Consider the following 22484-nt stretch of genomic DNA (forward strand, 5'->3'; position numbering starts at 1 on the left):
TTGGTACTTCCTGCGATTCTGGCAACTTTGGTTACAGGTCAATAGAACACACTGGTTGCACAGAGTACACCTAAGTGTTTGTCTCTTTGGGAAGTCCCCCCCTTGAACTTGCAGGATCTAAAAGCTCTTTACTCAAAAATGGAATAGAATGCCCGTATGCAAGGTGCTTAGTGTAGGTACAGGCCATCGTCTCACGCAACTCTCCATTTCATAGCTCTTTAGGACACTGGAGACCTGGAAAGCAAATTCATTCCCTGAACCTCAACCGCATCTGCAAATCAGTTGTTCAGGAAATGTGGTCACGACCAAAGGCGACGGTGCGCGGACAGCGCCTTCCTACCCGCGCCCGGGCCCAGGTGCGCGGTCCGGGGCAGCTCCAGCTCTCCGGGTATACACCGTGCGCAAGAGGCGCGAAGCCCCAGGCCCGAGCTCCTGGACCCGCGCGCGCTAGGCAGGAGAGCTGGCGGGCGACGTCGCGGCGCGCCGCGCCCCGCCCCGCCTCGGCGTGGCCCGCGGGCACGCGCACGCACGCAGTCGCGGGGGCGCACGGCGCGGGGACGCGCAGGGCCGGGCCGGCACGGCGCCGGGCACGCGCGCGGCTCCGGGAGGCGGCGGCGGCGGAAGCGGCGAGGGCGGCGGGCGTCCGGCTCTGAGGAGGTGGAAGCAGCGGCGGCGGCTCGGAACTGGGCTCAGCTGGCTGGAGCAAGGGTCGGAGCGCCGGGCCGAGCGCCGATTCCCGGGCTGGACCACCCGCCCACCGCCCAGACGCCTGGGCCGCGGAGTTTGTGTCCCGGCTCGGACCCCGGCGCCCAGCCCGGAGCCGTAACCTTGAGGCGGCGGCGGCGGGGCCGGGCCGGGCCGGGCCGGGGGGCGGCGGCGCTGGATCCGCGGCTGCCGGATCGTTGGCGGGAGATGTCGAACCCTGGGACGCGCAGGAACGGCTCCAGCATCAAGATCCGTCTGACAGGTACGGCTGGCGGGAGGCCCACCCGCCCCTCGGGCGCCCCCTCGACCCCCGCACAGCCCCGGAATTCCCCGCAGGGCGCCCTTGGAAGTGGCCCTCCCCCACGCCGGCCGTTGTCCCAGGACCTCGTCACCCCCCTCGGCGTGTGCCCCTCGCTTCTCCCTCCCGGCCCCGCCCCCTCGCCGCTCCCCGGCCCCGCCCCCTCGCGGTCGCCCCCCTCCGCGTCCCTCGCTCTCCCCCACACCTGCCCCCGGCTTCTCCCGGGCCCCGCCCCCTCGCGCTCCCCTTTTGCTCTCTCGCCACCCCCTTGTCTTCGCCCCCTCCATCCTCCCCCTTGCTTCCCTTTCTCTCCCCCACCAGCCTCCTCCATTCCCTCCCGCTTCCCCCATCTGCCCCCTTGCTTTCCTCCTCTGGTCCCGACCCTTGCTTCCCACTACCTTTCCATCCTCTTTTGCTTCCCTTCCTCTTCTCCAACCTGCCCTTTCACTTCTCCCTCCTTGTACCCCGTACCGCTTCTCTTCCCCTTCCACCCTGTCTTTTGCTTTCCTCCCCCACCCCACTTGCTCCCCTTGCTTCTCCCCACCTCCTCCTCGCCCCCTCCTCTCCTCCATCCTTCGCTTCCCTTTCCCCCAGCCTCCTTCCTTCTCCCTCCCTGGCCCCGCCCCCTCACTTTCCCTAAGCCACGCCCCTCTCCTCTACCTAGTCCCGCCCTCGCTTATCTCCCAGCCCCGCCCCCTCGTTCTGTCTTGCGGCCTCCACCCTTTCTTTCCTTCAGACCCGAATTCCTCAAGCCTGTGTAGTAGCGAGCGTCACCCAGTCCGGTTCTCCTCGCTTCTCCCGTGGTCCAGCGCTTCAGTCTAGTCCACTTCCGTTTTCCCTCTGGCCAGGCCACTGTCTGCTCCTGACTATGCTTCTTCAGTTCTTGGTTTTCTGTCTCGCACTTCGCGGTCACCCCGACTCAACACCCTTGAGCCCCGGTTGGGCGCGATCCCCCTCCCGCACACTGGAGGCTGTGGCAGCTGCACAGGCGCAGGCTCCTTGATTCACTCCCATTTAGTCTTCAATGAAATGCCCGTGTTTCCTAGGTGGCTCTGTAGTGCCACCTTCAAGGGTGAGCGCGAATCTCTGCTGTGGGCCTGCGACGTGGTGGTTTGGATGCGCGGAGATGCGAGCTTTCTGCTACAGCAGATCCTAGGCCAACCTGCAGCCTTGTCTTGCCTCCTCCCTCTCCTCTGTACTTGCTGCTGCCTCTCCTCCCGGTTCATCCCCCAGGGCTTCAGATTCTACCCTAAGGCTGGACTGGAGTGTTGCAGATAGGGTTCTTCTTTGGGACTTTCCAAACTCGAATATTTTCAGTTTGAGAAGGAAATAAAAAGTTCATTCTAATGCCTGTCAGGGATTTTTTTTCCCCCTGGATTTTTCTGTTTAGTAACCAGTCCGTTGACTCCAAAGGCGGTCTAGTCAGGTTCTTTCAAAGGCAAGAGTGAGCATTTTGAAATTTTATGGCACATGCATAGCCATAAAGTCAGTGGTAAAAAAAAATCCGTAAAAACAATAGGTAATTTTTTTCAAACTGAATTTACTTTGAAAGTCTGTAGTTGTTAAGTGATCCAGGTTTACTTTTAAGAAAAGCGTTGTTATTTTTGTATAAAGCTATCAGGTCAGATAATATGAACCCAATCCCAGACCCTGGTTTTGTAAAGTGACAGGTATATCCTCCGGATCTGTGCTTCTGGAGAAACCTACACCTTTTATAGCAGGGCAGACACTTCTGTGTATACATAGTTATTTGTGGTTACTGTTAAATCACATTTTTTTTGGACATTGTAGTTGTGACAACATTGGTTCTGACTTACAATGTAACCTGCAATTGATACCAGATTGTTTTCAGTTTTCTTGTTAAAAGCAGAAGTATCCGATTTGGGAAGTTTTTGTAGAAATGAGATGAATGTTTTAGAAGGAATAGGTTTTAATTAAGGTGTTTTGTGTCAGGTGGATATATATGTTAACCCATCTTAGTTGACTGATCTGGGTCTTTTCCTTGTGAAAGGGAGAACTTAGTTTAGATGTTATGGATGCAGAAATGCTTTAGAGTTAGGGTGGCCTTTGACAGGGAAGGATCAGGTGATAAGTGTTCTTTTAGAACCTTTTCCCTTTCCCCCAGTAGGTGTTATTAATGAGTGTGGTGATTGTGTACCTATGTGATCCCAGTAGTCTCAAATGTGTTGAAGGTAAGGCATTTTGGCCTGATGTTTATGGTTAAAGGAAATTTGAAACATTGGGTGGTCATCTTTCAAAAGTTGAATACTTCAGTTATAGGCTTTCAGAGTTTATTTTCACATTTGATATTTGAAAAAAAATAATGTAAAATGAGCAATTTTGTAATTAGTTAATGAATATCACAAAGAGCATAACGGAATACAACCAGAATAAAAACATGGGGATTATTAAAGAACATTTAGTGTATGGAGTCCACAACTATATTTGGTGAATAGAGCATTAGATTTCGATTAGGAAACTTGGACTGGTTAGATCTATCATTAACTGCATGATATGGAACAAATTATTTAACCTTTCTGCGTCTCAGTTTCCTCATTTATGAGATGAGATTTTAACTCTTATAACATTCGTTGAGCTTCTTTTTCACAGGACGTATCAATTTGGCTACTCACTTATTTTTAATTGCTGTTGGGTGTATATACTTTCTGTTGTTCTCACTCCTGATATTCAAGAGTTTGTGTTGAGGGATTTATGCCACACATTAATTTTATATATTGATTACATTTATGCTTTTTTCCTTTCTTCCTGTGGGACCCTTTTTGTTTTGAAAACTATTGGGCAATATGGTGAGCTGCTTTGGAAATCTGGTCTAAACAGTAGAAGAATGAGTTTTATATTTAAAATAATGTAATTTTAATGAATGTCTTTGTGGTATTTTAGTAGGAAAATGGTTTTAAAATAATTTCATTACTTTGGGGGGCATAATATATACAAAAACCAAGTGATTTTTGTTAAAAAGTATTACCTTGCAGACATCTTACCAGTTCACTGACAAATCAAACACTTTTGGGAACATTTTAGTTTGAAGTTCAAGCAGGATTTGCAAGAACTTTGTTCTTCTGTGGTATACAAATGAATCCCAGATACATTATTTGCACCACTTTGGGTCAAAGAATGGAATTTTGAGCTCTAAGGGTTCCACAGTGCTCTTCAGAAAAATATTAAATTTTATTCTGATGTTAACCATTTAGTTGAAATACTTATATGCCTTGAAATATTGTCAGATCTCCTTGTGTTTTTTATGTCTTTTGGTTGTGACTGTATATTGTGAAGAGAAAAATTCTAATTCCAATTAGAGGGAGGGGAACAAGACCTTCATTGGTAGTATATGGAAATGCAAGGATATTTTAAATGTTGGAGCATATGTAATATAAGGTGGTTTGTGTTTGGCATTTGGATTTTGCAACTTGGAGTGATACAGTTGTTAGTAATAGCTGTTAAAATTTGAATTGATTGATACTAGGTGACCTAATTGATTCAAAATAGTTAAGCTTCTCTTAAGATAATTTTGAAGAGTAGCAATTGCACCAGCAAAGAACCTCACTTAATAAGGCATACAGAACTTTATTTCAACAACTGTGATAAAATGGACTAAGTGATCTGTTTAGTTTTTAGCCGTGCTCTGTATCACAGTGTACTTGACATTTCCCTGGAGTCTGCCTCAAAGTTAGGAGGGTACAGGTAAGGCATTTCTTTGTACTGAATTATCTAAGCTTGTAGGCTAGGTTAGATCAAATGTTGCTGCAGAGCTTACTTTTATATTTTAAAAGGAATCACCTCTGTCAAATACAGGTTCTATCGATGATTTTGTGATTTGATAACATTTGTGGGTGATGTGTGTGTGTGTGTGTGTGTGTGTGTGTGTTTGGTACCAGGGATTAAACCCTGAGGCACTTAACCACTGAATTATATCCCTAGTCCTTTTTATTTTTTACTTTGAGAGAGGATTTGCAAAGTTGCCCAGGCTGGCTTTAAACTTGGGATCCTCCTGACTCAGCCTCCTGAGCCTCTGGAATTAGAAGCATGAGCCACCATGCTGGGGCAAAATCTGTCCTATACTTTATTTCTACTTTCATTTGAAAAGTAGTTCTGATCTATCAATTTACAGTTTTTTACTCTAGGTTTATTTCTCAGTCCAAAACTTGTATATTTTTGCAACCATGAAAGTTGTTTCTTGAATGTTGGATTTCCCCTTCTCTTCTATGAATTTTCATCCTGGTTCAGTGGAGGAGAGGTTCTGGGGGCTGGATTACTCACGAAGTAGTTTCTTATGAATTGAGGGGGAGCGGAAATCCATATTTCAACATTAGCTTAATGATCTGTTAACTAGCCTGGTTTTGTAACACATTTATGGGCACTGTTTAAAAGCTAGAACAGCCAAATTCTGCATTTTATTAAGTGGTTCCAAAAACTCAGAATGGATGAAATATTACCACATCTTCACAGTGCTCTGATGTTCTGGTGGGGAACCTTTGGGATTCTTACTTTGAATCATTTTTTTTTTTTTTTGTAATTTCAGAACCATTCTAGAGCCTAAATATTTTTAAACAAAGATTTTTAAAAAATCTGTTTTTATTATTGAGCAACTTAAACCACTGCTTAGTTTATTGTTTGATAAGTGAATTTTATCAAGAGAAAAACCCTCAATTTAAATTTGTTTGTTGTCCATAGTACACTCTCTGGCTCTTTCTCAGCTGACTAAAGTCCCTAAGGCCATTGTAGTTAAAGGAGAGCAGTGGAGCTGTGTTGTAAAAACAAAAGCACCGAGCCATGTGGATCAGCATATCTTTTAAAAAAATGTTAGAATTACTGTTGTGTCTACAGATGCAATTTAACCCATTTGGATATTTAAACTAAATGGAATGTTGTTTCCACATTTCTGGATTAACGGAAAGAAAACCTTTTATTGTTTTAAAACAAGGCTTAAGTAATGTATAATCAATGCGTCTGGTGCTGCGCCCCGCTCTGCAATTCCAGCTGTGTGCACCTCCATTGCAGCTGAAAGGAATTCTAATTGGCTGAGGAATGTCGGCAACATCATGTATCACTGAGCATGAACCTATTCTGCTGGCTGCTGGGTGATGCATTTCAGATGTTTTAAGCTCCTGAATCCAAGTTAGAGGTTGCTTTCAGGAGTCTGGAGGAGAATGTGCGAAGCTTCAGTTGTAGATGGCAGCCCATTTTCTTTGTACTTTGGGCACCGCTGAGTTCTCTGAAGGCCATGGTGCTTTCTGGTGGCCAAAACACAGGCTGGGCAATCAGAGCCTAACTCACCAAGTAGCACAATGAAGAAAGGGAGGGGGCGTGTAGAATGACAACCTTTTCATGACTCCGCTTTCCTCTCTGTAATGTGAGGTATCTGCCTTTTTATAATGCGTAAGGCGTGATAAAGATGGACTTACCATTTTAATGAGCAGTTATGAATTATTTATGGAATAGCATAATGTGATTGCAAGTCATAGATTTGATGTTAAGTCTCCCCTGCCTTCCCCAACCCTGGTCCTGGGATTAAAAACCCAGGGATGCTTAACCACTGAGCCACATCCCACCCCTTTTTTAATAAAAATTTTTATTTAGAGACAGGACCTTGCTGAGTTGCTTAGGTTCTCGATAAGTTGCTGAGGCTGGCTTTGAACTCTCCATCCTCCTGCCTCAGCCTCCCGAGCCACTGGGATTATAGGCATGTGCCACCATGCCTGCCAGATTGGTATTATTTCTTTTGCCTAAACAACCATGTAGTTAAAGCTGTTCTTTGACACTGAAGAAAACTGATGGAACTGATTGATAAGCATGGGAAGATAATACTCATAAAATGAATTGTTCAGTTCAACGGATTCAGAAACCTCTGTAGAGAAATAGTTACCAGACAAAGCCGGTATCATCTTTAATGATGAACACTTGGAAGCATTCCTGTTAAAACCAGGAGCAAGGAGGTGATCTAACCAGCGGAATTATTATTAACTAGAGAAAGACTTCAGAAAGCAGGAAACCAAACTGTTATGATTTGCAGATGATAAGATTACACATCTTTGAAAAACCCAAAGATCATGAAAACAATTATAAACAATAAAGAATTTTAATCAAATAGCTGGATAGAAAATTTCTTCATGCTAAAAATAGAATTAAATCTGTATGCAAAGGTAAATTAGGAGAAACAATTTGTAATCCATATGAAAACGAAAGTCTGGTTTCTTAATATATAAAGAGCTTTTAAAAATCAACTAGAAAAAGGGTAATAGCCTGACAGTTAAAGAATATGAACAGTTCACAGAAAAGAAAAAGTAGATTTCAAACATGAAAATATATTTCATTCATTTTCTTTTATTAAAAATTCTAATTTTTAATAATATTGTCTCATTCATATTAAATGAAATATACATTTTAAAACTAAGAATGAACCAGTTCTTCATGTAGCCAGAGAGTTTGAAATATTCTATGATAAGGGTGTGGAAAAGCAGCTTTTTTACACACTCGGTTTAGAATGCAAACTTATTTAGTAGATGCTATCAGACAACAAACATATGTATATTTTGATCTAGCAAGTCTGCCCCTAGGATTTTTTCTTGCAGGTATATGTATACATTTGTTTAATATCATGGCAAAATATTTGCAGCATTGTTTGAAATTGCAAAAGACTGAAATCAATTATCAGTAAGAACTTGTTACATCAATACAGAACTAATTACATAAATTATCAGGTATCCCCAAGGATGTGTAGATTTTCAAAAGCATAAGATAGTGCTTTTATTGTGATGTGAAACATTCTCTAAGATATATTACTGAGTGGAAAGTAAGCAAAATTCAGAAGAGTGAATAGTATATTTACTATATGAGATACAATTTATATGTATATACCTTAAACATAAAATATATCTCAAATAGTATTTGAGTATATTTATGTATAAAAATAATATTTGAGTATACTATGTTACATATACATAAATTTATAAACATTTGTATAGGATATCACTGGAAGGATAGTATTGTGAAAATATTGAATGTAGCTGGGCGTGGCTGTGTACACCTGTAGTCCTAGCTACTCTGGTGACTGAGGCAGATTGAGAACCACAAGTTCTAAGGCCATCCTGGGCAACTGCAAGGTTCTATCTTGAAAAATAAAAAGGAGCTGGATACAGTGGCACATGTCTGCAATTCCAAATACTCTGGAGACTGAAGCAGAAAGATTGAGGATTACAAGTTGGAGGTTAGCCTCAACTTAGCCAGATTCTGTCTCAAAAAGAAAAAAAAGGATGCAGCTCAGTGGTCAAGTGCCCCTGGGTTCAATCCCTATGACCCAAAATAAAAAGGGCTGGGGATGGGGTTCAGTGCCCAGCATGCCCTAGGTTCAGTCCCCAGTGTTGCAAAATAAAACAAAAACAAAACTCAAAAGTCATTTAAAAAAATAAAAAGAATCTACTCTTTAAGAGTTTCTTAGCGCACCTGGCACATTAATTGCCAGTAGCAATCGTTTTAGAATGAGGGTGTTCTGAAAATTCAAAATAATTGTATCAAATGTATTTTAAAGGCCAAAGAAGCATACTAGCATATACCCACGTTTCCAGGTGTTTTCTCACTGGGAAGGCTCCTGGGTTTTGCAGAGTAAAATACTTTGCATGTTTGTCTTATGGCTCTGAAATGTTTCCATAGAGTATATTTATTCTGATATTCTGAGCTCCCCTTTCCCCCCCAAAAGCTGTTCTAGAGTATCTAAATAAGCCTAAATTATTTTTTCCAGATCCAGAAATTTGAAACTCCTTAGACCTGGTCCATAAGTGATTTTTTGAAAAACTGGGGTCTTGATTCTGAAGACTCCTGCTGTTTTAGGTCATTTATTTGGAATGTCATTTGGGGTTACCTGTGACTAAATTTTTGTAAAATAATCTCATCTCTAAAATAGACGTATAAATGCTAACTTGCACAAGCTAGTAATAATAATTTAGTATTTTCCCAGGTATTTATAAACAATATGTATGCTCTGAACTTCTTTAAGGGCTTGTTTTTAATTTTAGCTATGCGTAAAAAGGAAGTTTTGATATCTGACTCTAGAAAAGTAGAAAATGTGGTAATTCCATGTAATATATTGCATACTGCCCTCCCCCCTTAGATCTGTGGGATAAAAAAATCCAAAGTTTTTGTTTTATTCAGAAAGTTGTCTTTCTGAATGTATAACCTCCCAATTATATATTTTAGAATTATTTGGTGCTTGTTGGTACATGTCAGTGATACTAATGCCTTAGATCTGTTTCATGGTTTCCAAAGGGTTCTCATAGACAATTCTTCTTTTGAGCCAAGACATCATGCCAAGCTCAAAAAAAAAAAAAAAAAAGCCTTTTTTTTTTTTTTGGTGTGTGTTTTATTTCTAGGTTAAAAAATAGCACACAATTTGTTTTATTCTCTAAAAACAGATTGTTCAGGAGAGAAAGGGATGTTCTCTTGTCCTAAATGGAAAACTATCTCTTGTGCAGGTGCAAAATACTCCACACTTACAAAATTGCATGAGCTTTTTTCTGTTTTGTTTTGCTTTAGGTCAGGGCCTTTTCCCCCTCCTGTAATTATGCAGGATTGGAAACTTGACATTCTCCTCCCTTAACACTCTTAGTAGTCAACTCAGGCTTAACCTGTCTAAAACAGTCTTCCTGACCTCCCCCTCTGAAGTCTCCCTCCTCACTTCTTTTAATTTACCCACTTGCTCAGATAAAAAAATCAGGACTCATTGTCATTTGTCATGTCTGATTTACCCTAAGTGATCTTGTTCCTGTCACCCGTGCTTATCTGGACTTGGTCTTCTTCTTCTTCTTTTTTAAATAAATTCTTAAATTTTTTTTTTTTTTTAGTTGTAGATGGACACAATACTTTTATTTTATTTATTTATTTTTATGTGGTGCTGAGGATCGAACCTAGTGCCTTACATGTGCTAGGTGAGCGCTCTACCACTGAGCCACATCCCCACCCTTGGTCTTCTCACTCCCAACCCCCAGCCCAGTTCAAGTTCAAGTATAATCAACTCTTGCTCAGACAGCCCCATCTTGCCCTATTTTATTTAGTTGCCACTTGTAATCTAAATCATCCTGCTGGAGTGTTATTTTCTGTTTCAAAGATGTTAAAAGAGTGGTTGTAGAAGTCCTGTGGGCTGGTTCTGAAGATGGGAGGAGATTTGCTGTAACCTTGCTTTTTCTCTGGGCTGGTGGAACCCCCTTCACTTGCCTCCAGCCACAGCCCCTGGAGCTCTGGGGAGGTTGACCTGTCCTCTTTGTCAGGATAAAGTACTCTCCTGGTCTGATGACTTAGAGATAGCCAAAGACAAGTTGAACCAGGTCCAAGTCAGCTTTGTGGAGGGAGATCAGGAAACCAGACTGCAGGCTTCTGTTGGAAAGAGTTGAAAAACGCGTCTAGAGCTCTCATGTTCTCGTGTACACAACAGCATTTGGTTTCCTCTGTTTAGCTCATGATTTGATCCCTCACCCCAGTCTTTCTGAGGATTCTTTGACTCTCTTCTGCCTCATCTTAGTGTCACCAAACGTCACTCAGACCACACATTTTGCTATTCTCCTGATTTCCTTGTTCCCTGGAAATTGTCCCCTGTCTCTCATAAACCCTGCCCAGATCTTTCTGGTTTTCCCCATCTCCACATCACCCCTGGTCCTAGGCATTGTCACCACTCACTTGGATACCTATAATAGTTTCCTATGTGGTCTCCCTGCTTGTGTGTGTTGAAATGTCACTTATCTACAGAAAAAGGGTGGTGAACAGAGTGTTGACATTTTATAAATGGAACATACCTGTGTAACTAGCATCTAGATCTGCAGTTCTTGGGGCGCGGGGGACATTTAGCAATGTCTGGACACATTTTTGTTTGTCATGGCTTTGTAGGTGCTTCTGGTCTCTTTGTGTGGAGGCCAGAGGTGCTGCTAAATGTTCTCCAGTGCAGACTCCTACACAAAGAATTATCCAGTCCAGAGTGTCACTAAGGCTGAAGAAAGCTGGATCTAGATCCAGAAGTAGAGGATTACTAGTACCAGGAATGTTCCCACAAAACTGGTACTATCTCCTTCCCAGTTTCTGTGCCCTCAGTCCCTAAAGATAATCACTATCCTGACTTGCAACAACCTGTTTTTGAACTTCATATTAATGGAATCATACTGTATGCAGTCATTTGTTCAACAGTGTGTTTGTGAAATCCATCCGTATTGCTGTGTGTGGTTGTAGATATTTATCTGCTTTGCTGTTTAGTATTCTGTTATGGAAATATACCATAGTTTATCCCTTTACCCTCTGAGGGGCAATTGGAACTTTTTAGTTTTGACTTTTATGAATAGTGTTGTTAGGAATGTCCGTGCATATATCTTTTGGGTAGTATTTGTATGTATTTCTGTTGGGTATATACTTAGAATGGAGTGAGTGAGCATATGTTCAACTTTAACAAAACTTGCCAAACACTTTCCCAAAGTGGTAGTACCAAGTTGCCAGCAGCATAGGAGAACTCCAGTTGCTCTAGATCTCTTTCACCCTTTTTTTTTTTTAAAATCCTTTTCAGTTTAACCCTGTTATCGGTGGTGACTTGGTTTCACACTGTGGTTCTGCTTCTACTTTCATTTTATTTTGCAATCTGTACTTTAAATGGAAGCCTTAGGAATCCTTGTTTCCTCTCCTCCTCCTCCCCGGCTCCTTTTTTAAAAAAAAAAATAATAATAAACATCTTATACTTGGCTGAGTATGGTGGTATACACTGGTAAAACCAGGGATCTGGGAGGCTGAGGCAGCAGGAACTCAAGTTCAAGACCAACTTCAGCAACTTAGCAAGACCCTGTATCAATCAATCAATCAATCAGTCAAAAGATCTGGGAATGTAGTTCAGTGGTAAAGCATTCCTGGGTTCAATCCTCAGTACTTTACCCCTCCAAAAAAAAAAAAAAAAACAACCTTATATTTGGGGAATAGTTCGAGAAGGGGAATAGCTGGGTCAAATGGTGGTACCATTCCCAGCTTTCCAAGGAATCTCCATACTGCTTTCCAAATTGGCCGCACCAATTTGCAGTCCCACTAGCAGTGTACAAGTGTACCCTTTTCCCCACATCCTCGCCAGCACTTGTTGTTTGACTGCCTTTCTTACTGGAGTGAGATGGTATCTTAGGGTGGTTTTAATTTGCATTTCTCTGACTGCTAGAGATGATGAGCATTTTTTCATGTACTTGTTGATTGATTGTATGTCCTCCTCTGAGAAGTGTCTGTTCAGGTCCTTGGCCCATTTGTTGATTGGGTTATTTGTTTTCTTATTGTTTAATTTTTTGAGTTCTTTGTATACTCTGGATATTAGGGCTCTATCTGAAGTGTGAGGAGTAAAAATTTGTTCCCATGATGTAGGCTCCCTATTTACCTCTCTTATTGTTTCTCTTGCTGAGAAAAAACTTTTTAGTTTGAGTAAGTCCCATTTGTTGATTCTTGTTTTTAACTCTTGTAGTTATAACCTCATAGGAGATTGGAATGAGATGTACAGGGAGAGTCTGTGTGCCTTTTTTTCTGCCTTCCTAATTTAAAGTTATTTTTGTTCCTATTTTTAACATCTTGTATAATATGGCATCAACAAAACCAGGAGATTGACAGTCACCATCAGTATAGTTCACAGAGGTTTTTCAGATTTTACCAGTTATATGTACAGAGTGTGTATGTGTGTGTGTGTGTGTGTGTAGCTTTCTGTGCAGTTTTATCACATGTACAGATTCATGCAGCCACTGCCACAATGAGGATTCACAACTGTACCACCACTGCCAAGGGTCCTCTGCACTCTCCCTTACAGTCACACCCACTTTCCTGGCTGCAGCCAGTCATCTACTCATCTGTTCAGAATCTTTTCAGAGCATGAGTCCCATCATGCTCTTCCTTTCTTAAAGCCTTCAGTGGGAAGCCACTCAGAATAAAATCAGAGTTGCTCCAGATCCTGCTGGTTGCCTCCTCTGTGCCACTCTGCCTTATTCTCTAGGCACAGCCACCCTGGTCCTAAAACATGGCAAGCTTCTTCCTGCTTTAGCATCTTGCGTGAATTATTTCTTTTTACCCCCTTTGGTAAAATGCTCCAATGCTCCTCCTTTTGACTTTTTTTTTTTTAAGCTTCTTGTCATTCAAATACCAACCTAAGTGTCCCCACCTCAGAGGATCATCATTGAAGTCACTCCTACACTCTCATGTAGCCTGTGCACACAGCACTTGTCATTGCATGGTATTTTCTGGTCGTTCAGCCACCTGGCTGGCCAGTCACTTTGCTTTTCTGTCTCTGCTCCTATCATGTAAGTTCCATGGAGCTGGGGGCCTCATGATCTTTATTCCTGTGTCCCTGCGTCCCCCCTAAATATTGCCTGGTACCTGGTGGAGTTCGCAAATGCTAGTTGAGTGAAAGAATTAAGGGCCTTCTTATTGACTGGTTCCTTGGCCACCTCTAGTCAGGCACTGGAGGCCACATCTCTCAGTAGGTCTCTTTTTTATTAAAGAATTTTTAAATTCTTTTTAGTTATACATGACAGTAGAATACATTTTGACATATCATACATACATGGAGTATAATTCCCATTTTTGTGGTTGTACATGATATGGTTGTACTGGTTGTGTATCCATATAAGAGCATAGGAAAGTTATGTCCAGTTCATTCTACTGTCTTTCCTATTCCCATCTCCCATCCCTTCCTTTCATTCCCCTTTAATCCAGTGAACTGGATTAGACAAAGGGGAATGAAGGGAAAGGATTCACAATAAGGGGCCTCTGATTACTAATTCACAATAAGGGACCTCTCTGGTCCCTTATTGTGAATTAGTATCCACGTATTGGAAAGAATATTCGGCCTTTGGTTATATTTTCACTTATTGTGATAGTCTCCATTTCCATCCATTTACTGGGAAATGCCATAATTTCATTCTTCTTTATGACTAATATTCCCTTGTGTATATGTCCAACATTTTCTTTATCCATTCATCTGTTGAAGAGCAATTAGGTCACTTCTTGTTGTGTGTTAGGGGCTTAGGGGCTGGGTGATCACAAGTTGTCATCAGCCAGGCTTGGGGTTTCTTTGACTATGTGACACCTAAAAACTTTCTTTCTCCTGGGCAGCTGTACAGTTCCAGGGTTTGAGCTGATGCCTGACATTTTCTAAGTTTGGCTTTGGCCCATCTTCATTACCTTTGGTTTCCTGGCCTCTTCTAAGGGTTGTGGGAACCGACATGGGTGCCTGCGAGAGCACCCATTTCCCTCTTGCCCAGTCTTCCTTCGCTGGTTTTTTAATTATCTTTAAAAAGCAGGATACTTTTAGATTTAAGCAGCAAACCTACCCTAGATTGGCTCAGTAGAGAGAATTTTATCCAATTAATTAACTTAAAAATCCTAAAGTGGATCTAGGGGCCTGTTCCTCTCCATTTCCTGGTGCTGTGACCAGGAAATTGTTGACCATTTCCTGCCCCTGTGCTCAAAAGGTGGTGGCCAGTGGCTCCCGTGACTATTTGCTTCTCGCTTTAGAGCCAGCAAAAAAAGGAGGAGCAATTCAAGATGACAAAATGGCTCATTGGAGATGTGCCGAATTCTCAGTTCAGTCTTGGAGTCAAAGTCCTGGGAATCGGATCCTCTTGTCTGGTGGCCTAATTCGGGTCAAGTGTTGTCTCTGAATGATCCACTGTGACTACTGATGGGATGTGCTGGCTGGACAGTTGGGGTCCATCTTGGGATCCCAGTAATGGGGTTAGTCCCATCCAAAATACAGGATGGGAACCTTTGGGGGGACTGGAAAGTGAGTGCTGGCAAGGCAGGCAACTTATAACTAGATAACATCCGTGGTTTTCTTTTGAAATTTATTTCATTAGCTTTGGGTATGTTAGTGTGGAGATGGTCAAGCTACCATTTATTTTGAAAAAGAAGCCTATCGTATTCTTAGTTGTACAAAGTAAAACATGTATTTTTGTAAAAAATGCCAAGAATTTCTGCCAAGGGTGAGGAGTGGTATTTCTATTTGTGAACCTACCCCCGTAAATTTCATTGTCTTTTGTGTTGTAGAATGGTCCTGGATTATTGTATAGTGCTGTTTTACTTGAGACGATTTTAATACTAAGTTTTAAACAAAATTAAGGTACAGCGTGTAGGAATATACTCTTACATTATTTCTCTAGAGATAATAGGGCATTTTTAAAAAAGAACCTTATATATATTTTTATTGTTAGTAAATTGTATTCAGAATGTATAGAAAGAGAAAGATAATTTAGTTTTTATGGAAAAATATAATTTTTTGTAAGGCAAATGATTACCAACCATTCCTCATAATAAATGCTTAGAATTGATGTCTGTTCTTGATATTTGGAGGCTTTCTTTTTTTTAATATTTATTTTTAGTTATAACAATATCTGTATTTTATTTTTATGTGGTGCTGAGGATTGAACCCAGTGCCTCATGCATGGTAGGCGAGCGCTCTACCTCTGAGCCACAACCCCAGCCCTGGAGCCTTTATTTTTCACTATATATATATATATATATATATATATATATATATAAATTTTTTTGAAAGGTGCTTATAAGACTATTTGCTGAGATTTCAAACCTGGCCTTGGTCAGTGATGGGCTGTCTCAGACCCCTAGCTCTTCCTCTGTGGAGTCAGCGAGGTGGGTGGCCCAGGGCTGGGTTGCAGCCAGCCTGAGTCTTTAGACAAGTGACAGCCTTTCTTAGTTTCCTTGGCTATAAAAAGGGGGGAAATGATTGGAACCACTTCAGAGTGTTTCTGTGGGTATAAATGAGATAATACACATGCACTGTCTGGGACATTGTAAATCAGCTAATATTAACATTGTCTTACTTCGGTGACTCTCAGATGACTTTGCCTGAAAATCACATCATTGTTTAGTGTACCATTAAAAAGTGTAACTATAATATGGGATTCACTTGAAGATTTCAGAGATGTTACAACATGAAAAAATGTGTCTTAGAATCCATGAGATGTGGTGTGATGGGCCTCTAAGTTGAAAGGCCTGGAAATTGTTTGCATACCCACAAATTAATGCCATGTGTCTTTGTTTTAAACATAACACAGTGTGATCTAAAGTTTCTTTTCATTTTTTGTTTTGTCGGAAACTTATGTTGGATTTGGCCATGTGTTTTGCAGTATTGGAAATTTAATCATCATTAATTTTAAATTTAATCATCTAAACTAAATTTAATCATCACTAATCATCTGTAGGTTTAAATGATGGATTACAAGAACCAAGATGGGTTTGACAACTTGGCTTATTTCCTTTTCTTTAATGATTTAGGAAAAATATGAGCAGTGGTTTTGGAAGTCATTGCTGTTGGTTGGATAGATCTGTTTGGAAGCTAAAGGCGGGTTAAATACAGTGCCCATAACCTTTTAGAATAGCAGTTATGGGCAGAGAGACTGCCTAGGATAATGCCTTAGATACAACCAGTTTAGAAAGCATAATATTGATATTTGAAAGCAATGTGTGCTAGTTGATTTTCCACTAAAATTTAAATGTGGACAGTGTATTGTAGAGTTTGAGTGATAGTCACAGGCTGTTTAAGTGCCAGCTTGGTATAATAGAAAGTTGCTATGTAATATTCTTATCATAAATGTAGAAGTAAAACTCCGAAGATATTATATAACCTCAATAGAGCAATAGTTTCTCTTAAGAGAAACTGTTGTTTAGAATGGTGTAAATGAGGTGGTATAAGCCTATCTTTTTTGTAAGGTCTATTTTTTTATATTAATATTGCAATGAATTATGGAAGTCTTTTTGGGAACTTGAACTGTTATTGCATTATTTATGGTTTGCCTCATCCACTGAATGTTGGTGGATTCTACTTTTGTTTGAGACAACCGTGCGAAAGGAACAGATGTACCATTGGGTTACCTTGTCCTGAGCCCCAGGAGCTGCTCCTTGGCACATCTGGCACATGCAACATTTGAATATTATTTGAGGATGTTGATCTTAATTTTGTAAAAGACCGTATCCCTGTGCATTCCATGTTTTATTATATTCAGAAATAGCAGTGTCTTCTTTTCAGAAACCTGAGAGAGTCTATTCACTGTATTCTGTGTAGGGTGGAGTTAAACAGTGCCCAAAATACCTTTATGTTGTAGAAGAGGAGTTTTGTTTTGGAAAATGGTACCTAAGTTGACATAAAAGAAAAATTATTCTCCAGTGGAGATAGTTAATCAACTGAAGTGTTTCTTGCATCACCTGCGTCGTGATGCTGTGGATGTTTAGAATAAACAGAGGCCAGCCTGTGACCTCCCAGCAAGACTGTACAGAGGACATGGCCGTGCCAGTACCAGGCCTGTTCAGTTTCAAGCAGGATGAGTCAAGGATTCAGTCTTTCTTCTACTAGAATAGATTGGACTTTATTCAGAAAAGAAAAGCTCATTAACTTCAAGTGCACACCTCATAGCTTAACATTTATTTTAGCTGCTGTTTTTAAATAGATAATGCATGCCTGTGATATAAAAGGATAGCCATTAAAAGTCAGTCTCCCTCCCTGAGCCTCGACAGCCAGCCTGTTCTCACATGGATTTACTCCTTTCCCCTGTGTTCTTCTAGAGATTTTTCTACGCTCCCTCCTCTCCCCCTTCCTGCCTCCCTCTTTTAAGGCATTTGATAGCGCACTGTATGCACTGATGAGTACCTTGCTTTCCCGTAATGTAGATCAGGGATGGGTCCATTTTCCAATCTCCTGGGCTGCTCCCTGGTGTGTAGGCACTCTTCACCTTTTCCTAGCTGCCTTGCAGGTAGTTGCGACCATGTGGCTAACTCTGGCTAGTGACTTGTGAGAGGTGACTTGTCCCACTCCAGGACTGGGGCATTAAGTGCCTCCACTCTGATCATGCAGTCCCCCTGAAGCTGTGTGACCTGTGCTGGAGCCTCTATCAGCCTGGGTCCCTGATCGGTTCCCTGGAGCCAAGGATGCCCTTCCTTCCTGTCCCTCTCAGACCCACCTTGCATAGGTAGTTTCAGCAAGGAATAAGCCTCTGTTAATTTATTTCTGTACCATCTCAGCCTCTCCTGATTGATACAGCCTATTTTTTTTTTAGCTGCTGTGAAGTGTATAACATTTTGAGTGAGCCCCAGATTATTTGATCGTTTGTTAAAGAACAAAGCAGCAACTAATTAAAGAACAATAATTTTAAATAAACAAATACCACATATAATGTACTTTACCCCAAAATGTTATCACACAAAGAGATGTACATAGTTTTTAAAAAGGACTTCTTATTGAAAAATGCAAAGGAGAAATAAATTATTTTAATGAGACTTGCTTCTTTAACATTATTACTTATCATTTTTGAATTAAAATTTGATAATGATTATCTTAGTCAAGTTATTTCTAAAGGAAGCTGAACACCAAAGCTATATTCACTGTCTGCACTCATTACTGTGATATATAATAATTAGCATCAAGGGTAAAAGATTTTTTTTTTAAAAAGTTTCTACCAGGAATTTTACAGCACAGAGGAAGACAGTCACTAAAAACAGTAAAGTGACATTAAAAAGTGCCAGATTGAAAGGTGAGTTCCTTGTGGGTCTCAAATTTGACTACTTGGGAGGCCCAATTTGAAGAGCTCTGGAAAGATCTGGATGGGCAGAAGGACTGTGTAGTAACATACAGCGAAAACCAAGCAGAGCAAGAGGGTGACAGAAGTAAAAGTGACAGCAGGTAGAGCGATCAGAGGGCATATGAGGGGTCTGGGCTGGAGTGTGATAGCAGAGGGGATTGTGGGAGATGGGAGCAGGAGGTGAGAAACGACTCTAACCTGCACAGTTTTTTCATGCCCAGAGGGCACTACAGGACCCAGTGATCCAGTAGCAGGTAGGGAAGGCCTGAGGGGCTGGAGGCAAGTGGCCTGAGGTTCAGTCCTGGCCTTGCCACCTTCTAGCTATGGAAAGAGCCAGGAAGGGTACACAGAGTCAGTGCTGAGAGGATACTAGAAGTGGGGACTACTGCTGCTGTTGCTGCTGCTGCTGCTTCTACTTGCAAAGGACCTTGGCGACAGTGCTCTAATGAGGGAATAAATTATTCTTTCTCGAAGTGGTGAGTGTTGTGTTATTGTGCTCCCGCCATTGCTACGTGGCCCGTCTTCCCAGGTGTTTTACAAGGACTCCTTTATTGTGGCTAAGTGATTAAATGGCTTATGAAGATTCTTAACAAAACAAAACACTGACATTTATCAAATAAAGTGTCCTGGCTGTAATAAAGGGCATAGAGATGAGAGGAAGGGAATAGTTACAAAGGTAACTCAGATCCCTTTTTGGCCCTTGAAAAACCATTCCATCTAGAGGGGATGAGGAGTATCTGCAAGCAAGTTCACTGACAAGCGCTCGCCATGCCGCACGTCCAGATACAATGCAGTAGACGCTCAGGGAAGTGCAGTTACTGGTTTATTGTAATTACTTTCTTCAAACCTTAGAAGTACTAATTGGAGACCAACTAATGATGGGAAGTTTGTATTTGTGTGGCGATTTTTGCCTTTCTTTTGACTGTGGGCCTCCTTCCATTTGCTGTGGGCAAGGGAGGTCAAAGCTGAAGTGCTCAGTGGGGAGGCAGATCCTGTGGAAGCCCCATCCTGTTTTCTTTCCCTTAATTCTGCCCTGGATTGCTGAAGCTTGGAGCTTCCCCGCAAAGATTCAGGAATCAGATGCTATCAAGGAGTAGCTTAAAGCTTTAGGATTGGGACATAAATCTTTTTTTTTTTTTTTTTTTTTTTTTGTGGGTCTGAGAATCGAACTCAGGGCCTTGTGCATGCAAGGCAAGCACTCTACCAACTGAGCTATATCCCCAACCCCAGGACATAAATCTTTTGAATGCCCCTTCTGTCCTTTGGCCTCTTTTTTATAGAAATGAGGTCAGGTTTGCAAACTACATGGTAGTGGGGAGAGGATGGGTTTTCCAGCGCAACTGGCCTGGGTTCCATTCCAGCTTTGCTGCCCAGTAGCTGGGTGACTTTGGACCATAATAATAAAGGTTTTTGCCAATCTTGGAAGTCTTTATGCTAGGCAGGAAGTGTGCTAAGCACTTTCCATGAATTGTCTTTCGTCTTCTCAGTAAACTCATGAGGTAGGTACTTGTTCGTGACTGGAGTTAGTAACCCAGTTCTACCACATTCTAGTGGCCTTGGGCACATCAAAGCCTCAGACAGTTGCCACCTCATTGGCTTGGATGAAGTAACCCAGCTGATGCCCAGGGCCTGGTAGTTGCTGGCTTGTCAAGGCTTCATTGACAGTATTTTGTAAGTAGACTTAAGTTGAACCGCTTTGTGAAGTTACTTAGCTTCCTAGCTTATAAGTTAATGATGGCTTCTGAATCTTTTGTCTTTTTCATCTCCAAATTAAACTCTTACCATCATAAAGTTTGGAGCTCCCATGACCTTTCCAGGAAGCATATCAGTCCAAGGATTGTGCGCAGAGGAAAAGGCTCTGGCTTAATGGGGACACAGATGAGTAAGAATATAAGAGGAAAGGAGAATATTTGTTATCCCCAAATGTCCACCCTCTTTACCAACCTAATATTTTTTTTAATTGCCATTTACAAGTTGACCTATACTCTAAAAATCAGAATAGACTTTTCCTTATTATTACTTATTGCATCTGTTTTTGAAATGATACTTTGTAAATTATAGTTCCACTAAAAAAATTAAGTTTCAGTGATTTCCCAGAGTTTGAAGGTTCTTGGTTCAGCTCTGCTCTGTGTTACTGTTTGGCTCATTCCTCCAGCATTTCCCTGTGAAAGAACTTTGCTTTCTATTTGATTGAGTCTCGTGGTGATGGTTGTCACTTTGAGATGGAGCAGTTTGTCGTTTTGCTTCATCAGCCTGTGAACCCATGAATCAAGTCTAGGAGAGAATTTATGAGTCTCCATCATTGCTGGATCTTGGAGACATTTTGAATGGTACCCAAATACAACACCAGTAGTTGTCTAGGAGAAACCAGAGAAATGATGTGAAATTGTGATTATGTAAAAAACAATGTTTGGCAGGATAGTTGATGTCAGTTGAATTGAGTCAGCCTTTAAGGACACTTAACATTTCAAAAATACTAAATCAGGTTCTTCTGGTACTTTTTCTCCTGTCCAACGTCATTTGTTGCTAATGGCATCCAGTAGCTCCTGAGGTGGCGCAGTGAAGGTAACCCACACAGTGGCAGAGGATGGAGGCCTGGTGACCCCTGGCACCTCTGATTCTTGCATGGAGTCCTGTGGGTGCTGTCTGTACAGTGACTTTCTGCAGGGTTTGAGGAGCTTGTCCTGGGTGCAGTGCTGTGATTTTATGTCTCAGCAATGCTCCGGAGGTTGGAGTGAAAATATAAAACTGCCAAACTGCCTATCAAACAGTTTGAAAGAGACCTCTTGGGATTGGGTAAACAGAATATTCTAAGTGGTCTGCGATCTGAAGCATTTCCTGGACCAAGTGTCTTTTAAGGCTGAGCTTAAGTTCCAAACTAAGCTTGAGCAGAATCTGGGAATGTTTCCCAGCTGACTGGGGGTGGGGAGGAGAGGAGAATGCAAATCTTCAAGAACAAGAGAAAATATCACTCTTATTCATTCATTCATTCATTTACTAATTTATTTATTTAGTTGTTGCAAGGGATCAAACCCTGGGGTACTTTATCACTGAGCTATACCACTAGCCCTTTTTATTTTTTATTTTGAGACATGATTGCCCAGGCTGGCCTCAAATTTGTGATCCTCCTGCCTCAGCCTTCCAAGTAGTTGAGATTACAGGTGTGAACCACTGAGGTTGGATCTCTTCTTTTATCTTCTGAAAATTACCTGCTAACATCTGTATACAGATGTGGTCAGCAAAATAGAAGCTGCTTTGGAGTAGGATAGAGGTACTAAACGTTAATTTTAAAATGATATGTAATATTTAAATTTTATTTTAGAAGTGGAACACTCGATATGGTTAACTTTTATATGGACCAGCCTTAGTCTTCAAGATTTAAAAAAACATAGAATATAGCTTTTTCTCTCTCTTGTTATTAGTCTCAAGTTATACCAGTTTTTTGTTTTGACTCTTATTATCTCCAAGTTCAAGGTCTGCCTTGACACATTTGGGAAGAGCAGGGTGTTATGGAAAAAGAACAGGTGGGCAGCTGGTTTCCTCTCACTCCTGACTCAGTGTTAGGGAACTCCGCTTCCCACAACGTGTCGCTTCCTGATCCTGATTATGCCAGCGCTGACACCCTGGTACACCCAGGAGTTTGTTGCTCTTTTCAAGTCTTATAAAGATGATCTGTCTTCCTCACTTCACTGTCGTTCCCTAAAAGTTTTTGCAGGTCTTTTGTACCCTTTATTGAGAATTAAGATATTGGTAATGCCAGGAGAGAATCTCTTTGGGCTGAATAGTGCCAGCTTCACTTCCTCAGCGATGACACATTTATATGTATTTTAAGGTTGCTCCCCCTTTCCCGCCCCCCACTGCTGTGTGAGCGGGTTCCCTCGCTGCAGAGG

The 22484-nt window shown here is 41.6% G+C and overlaps 1 protein-coding gene across 3 annotated transcripts in view; it reads left to right on the plus strand.

The window, feature by feature from the left end:
• The first annotated feature begins 607 nt into the window (after positions 1-607).
• Smurf1 (SMAD specific E3 ubiquitin protein ligase 1) overlaps positions 608-22484 on the plus strand; it is a 94900-nt gene continuing 73023 nt past the window's right edge. For 2 of the 3 annotated variants that reach the window (XM_046453680.2, XM_046453682.2), the window contains exon 1: positions 608-967. In XM_046453680.2, the coding sequence (XP_046309636.1) occupies positions 913-967 (55 nt within the window). In that variant the 5' untranslated portion in view covers positions 608-912. Of the gene's footprint in view, positions 968-1754; positions 3196-22484 lie in introns of those variants that run through there. The other variant, XM_046453681.2, reaches the window with a different exon arrangement.

Source organism: Marmota monax, unplaced genomic scaffold (assembly GCF_021218885.2).
Source record: "Marmota monax isolate L192 unplaced genomic scaffold, Marmota_monax_Labrador192_F-V1.1 WCK01_AAM20220418_F8-fsc00148, whole genome shotgun sequence".
Lineage (NCBI taxonomy): Eukaryota > Metazoa > Chordata > Mammalia > Rodentia > Sciuridae > Marmota > Marmota monax.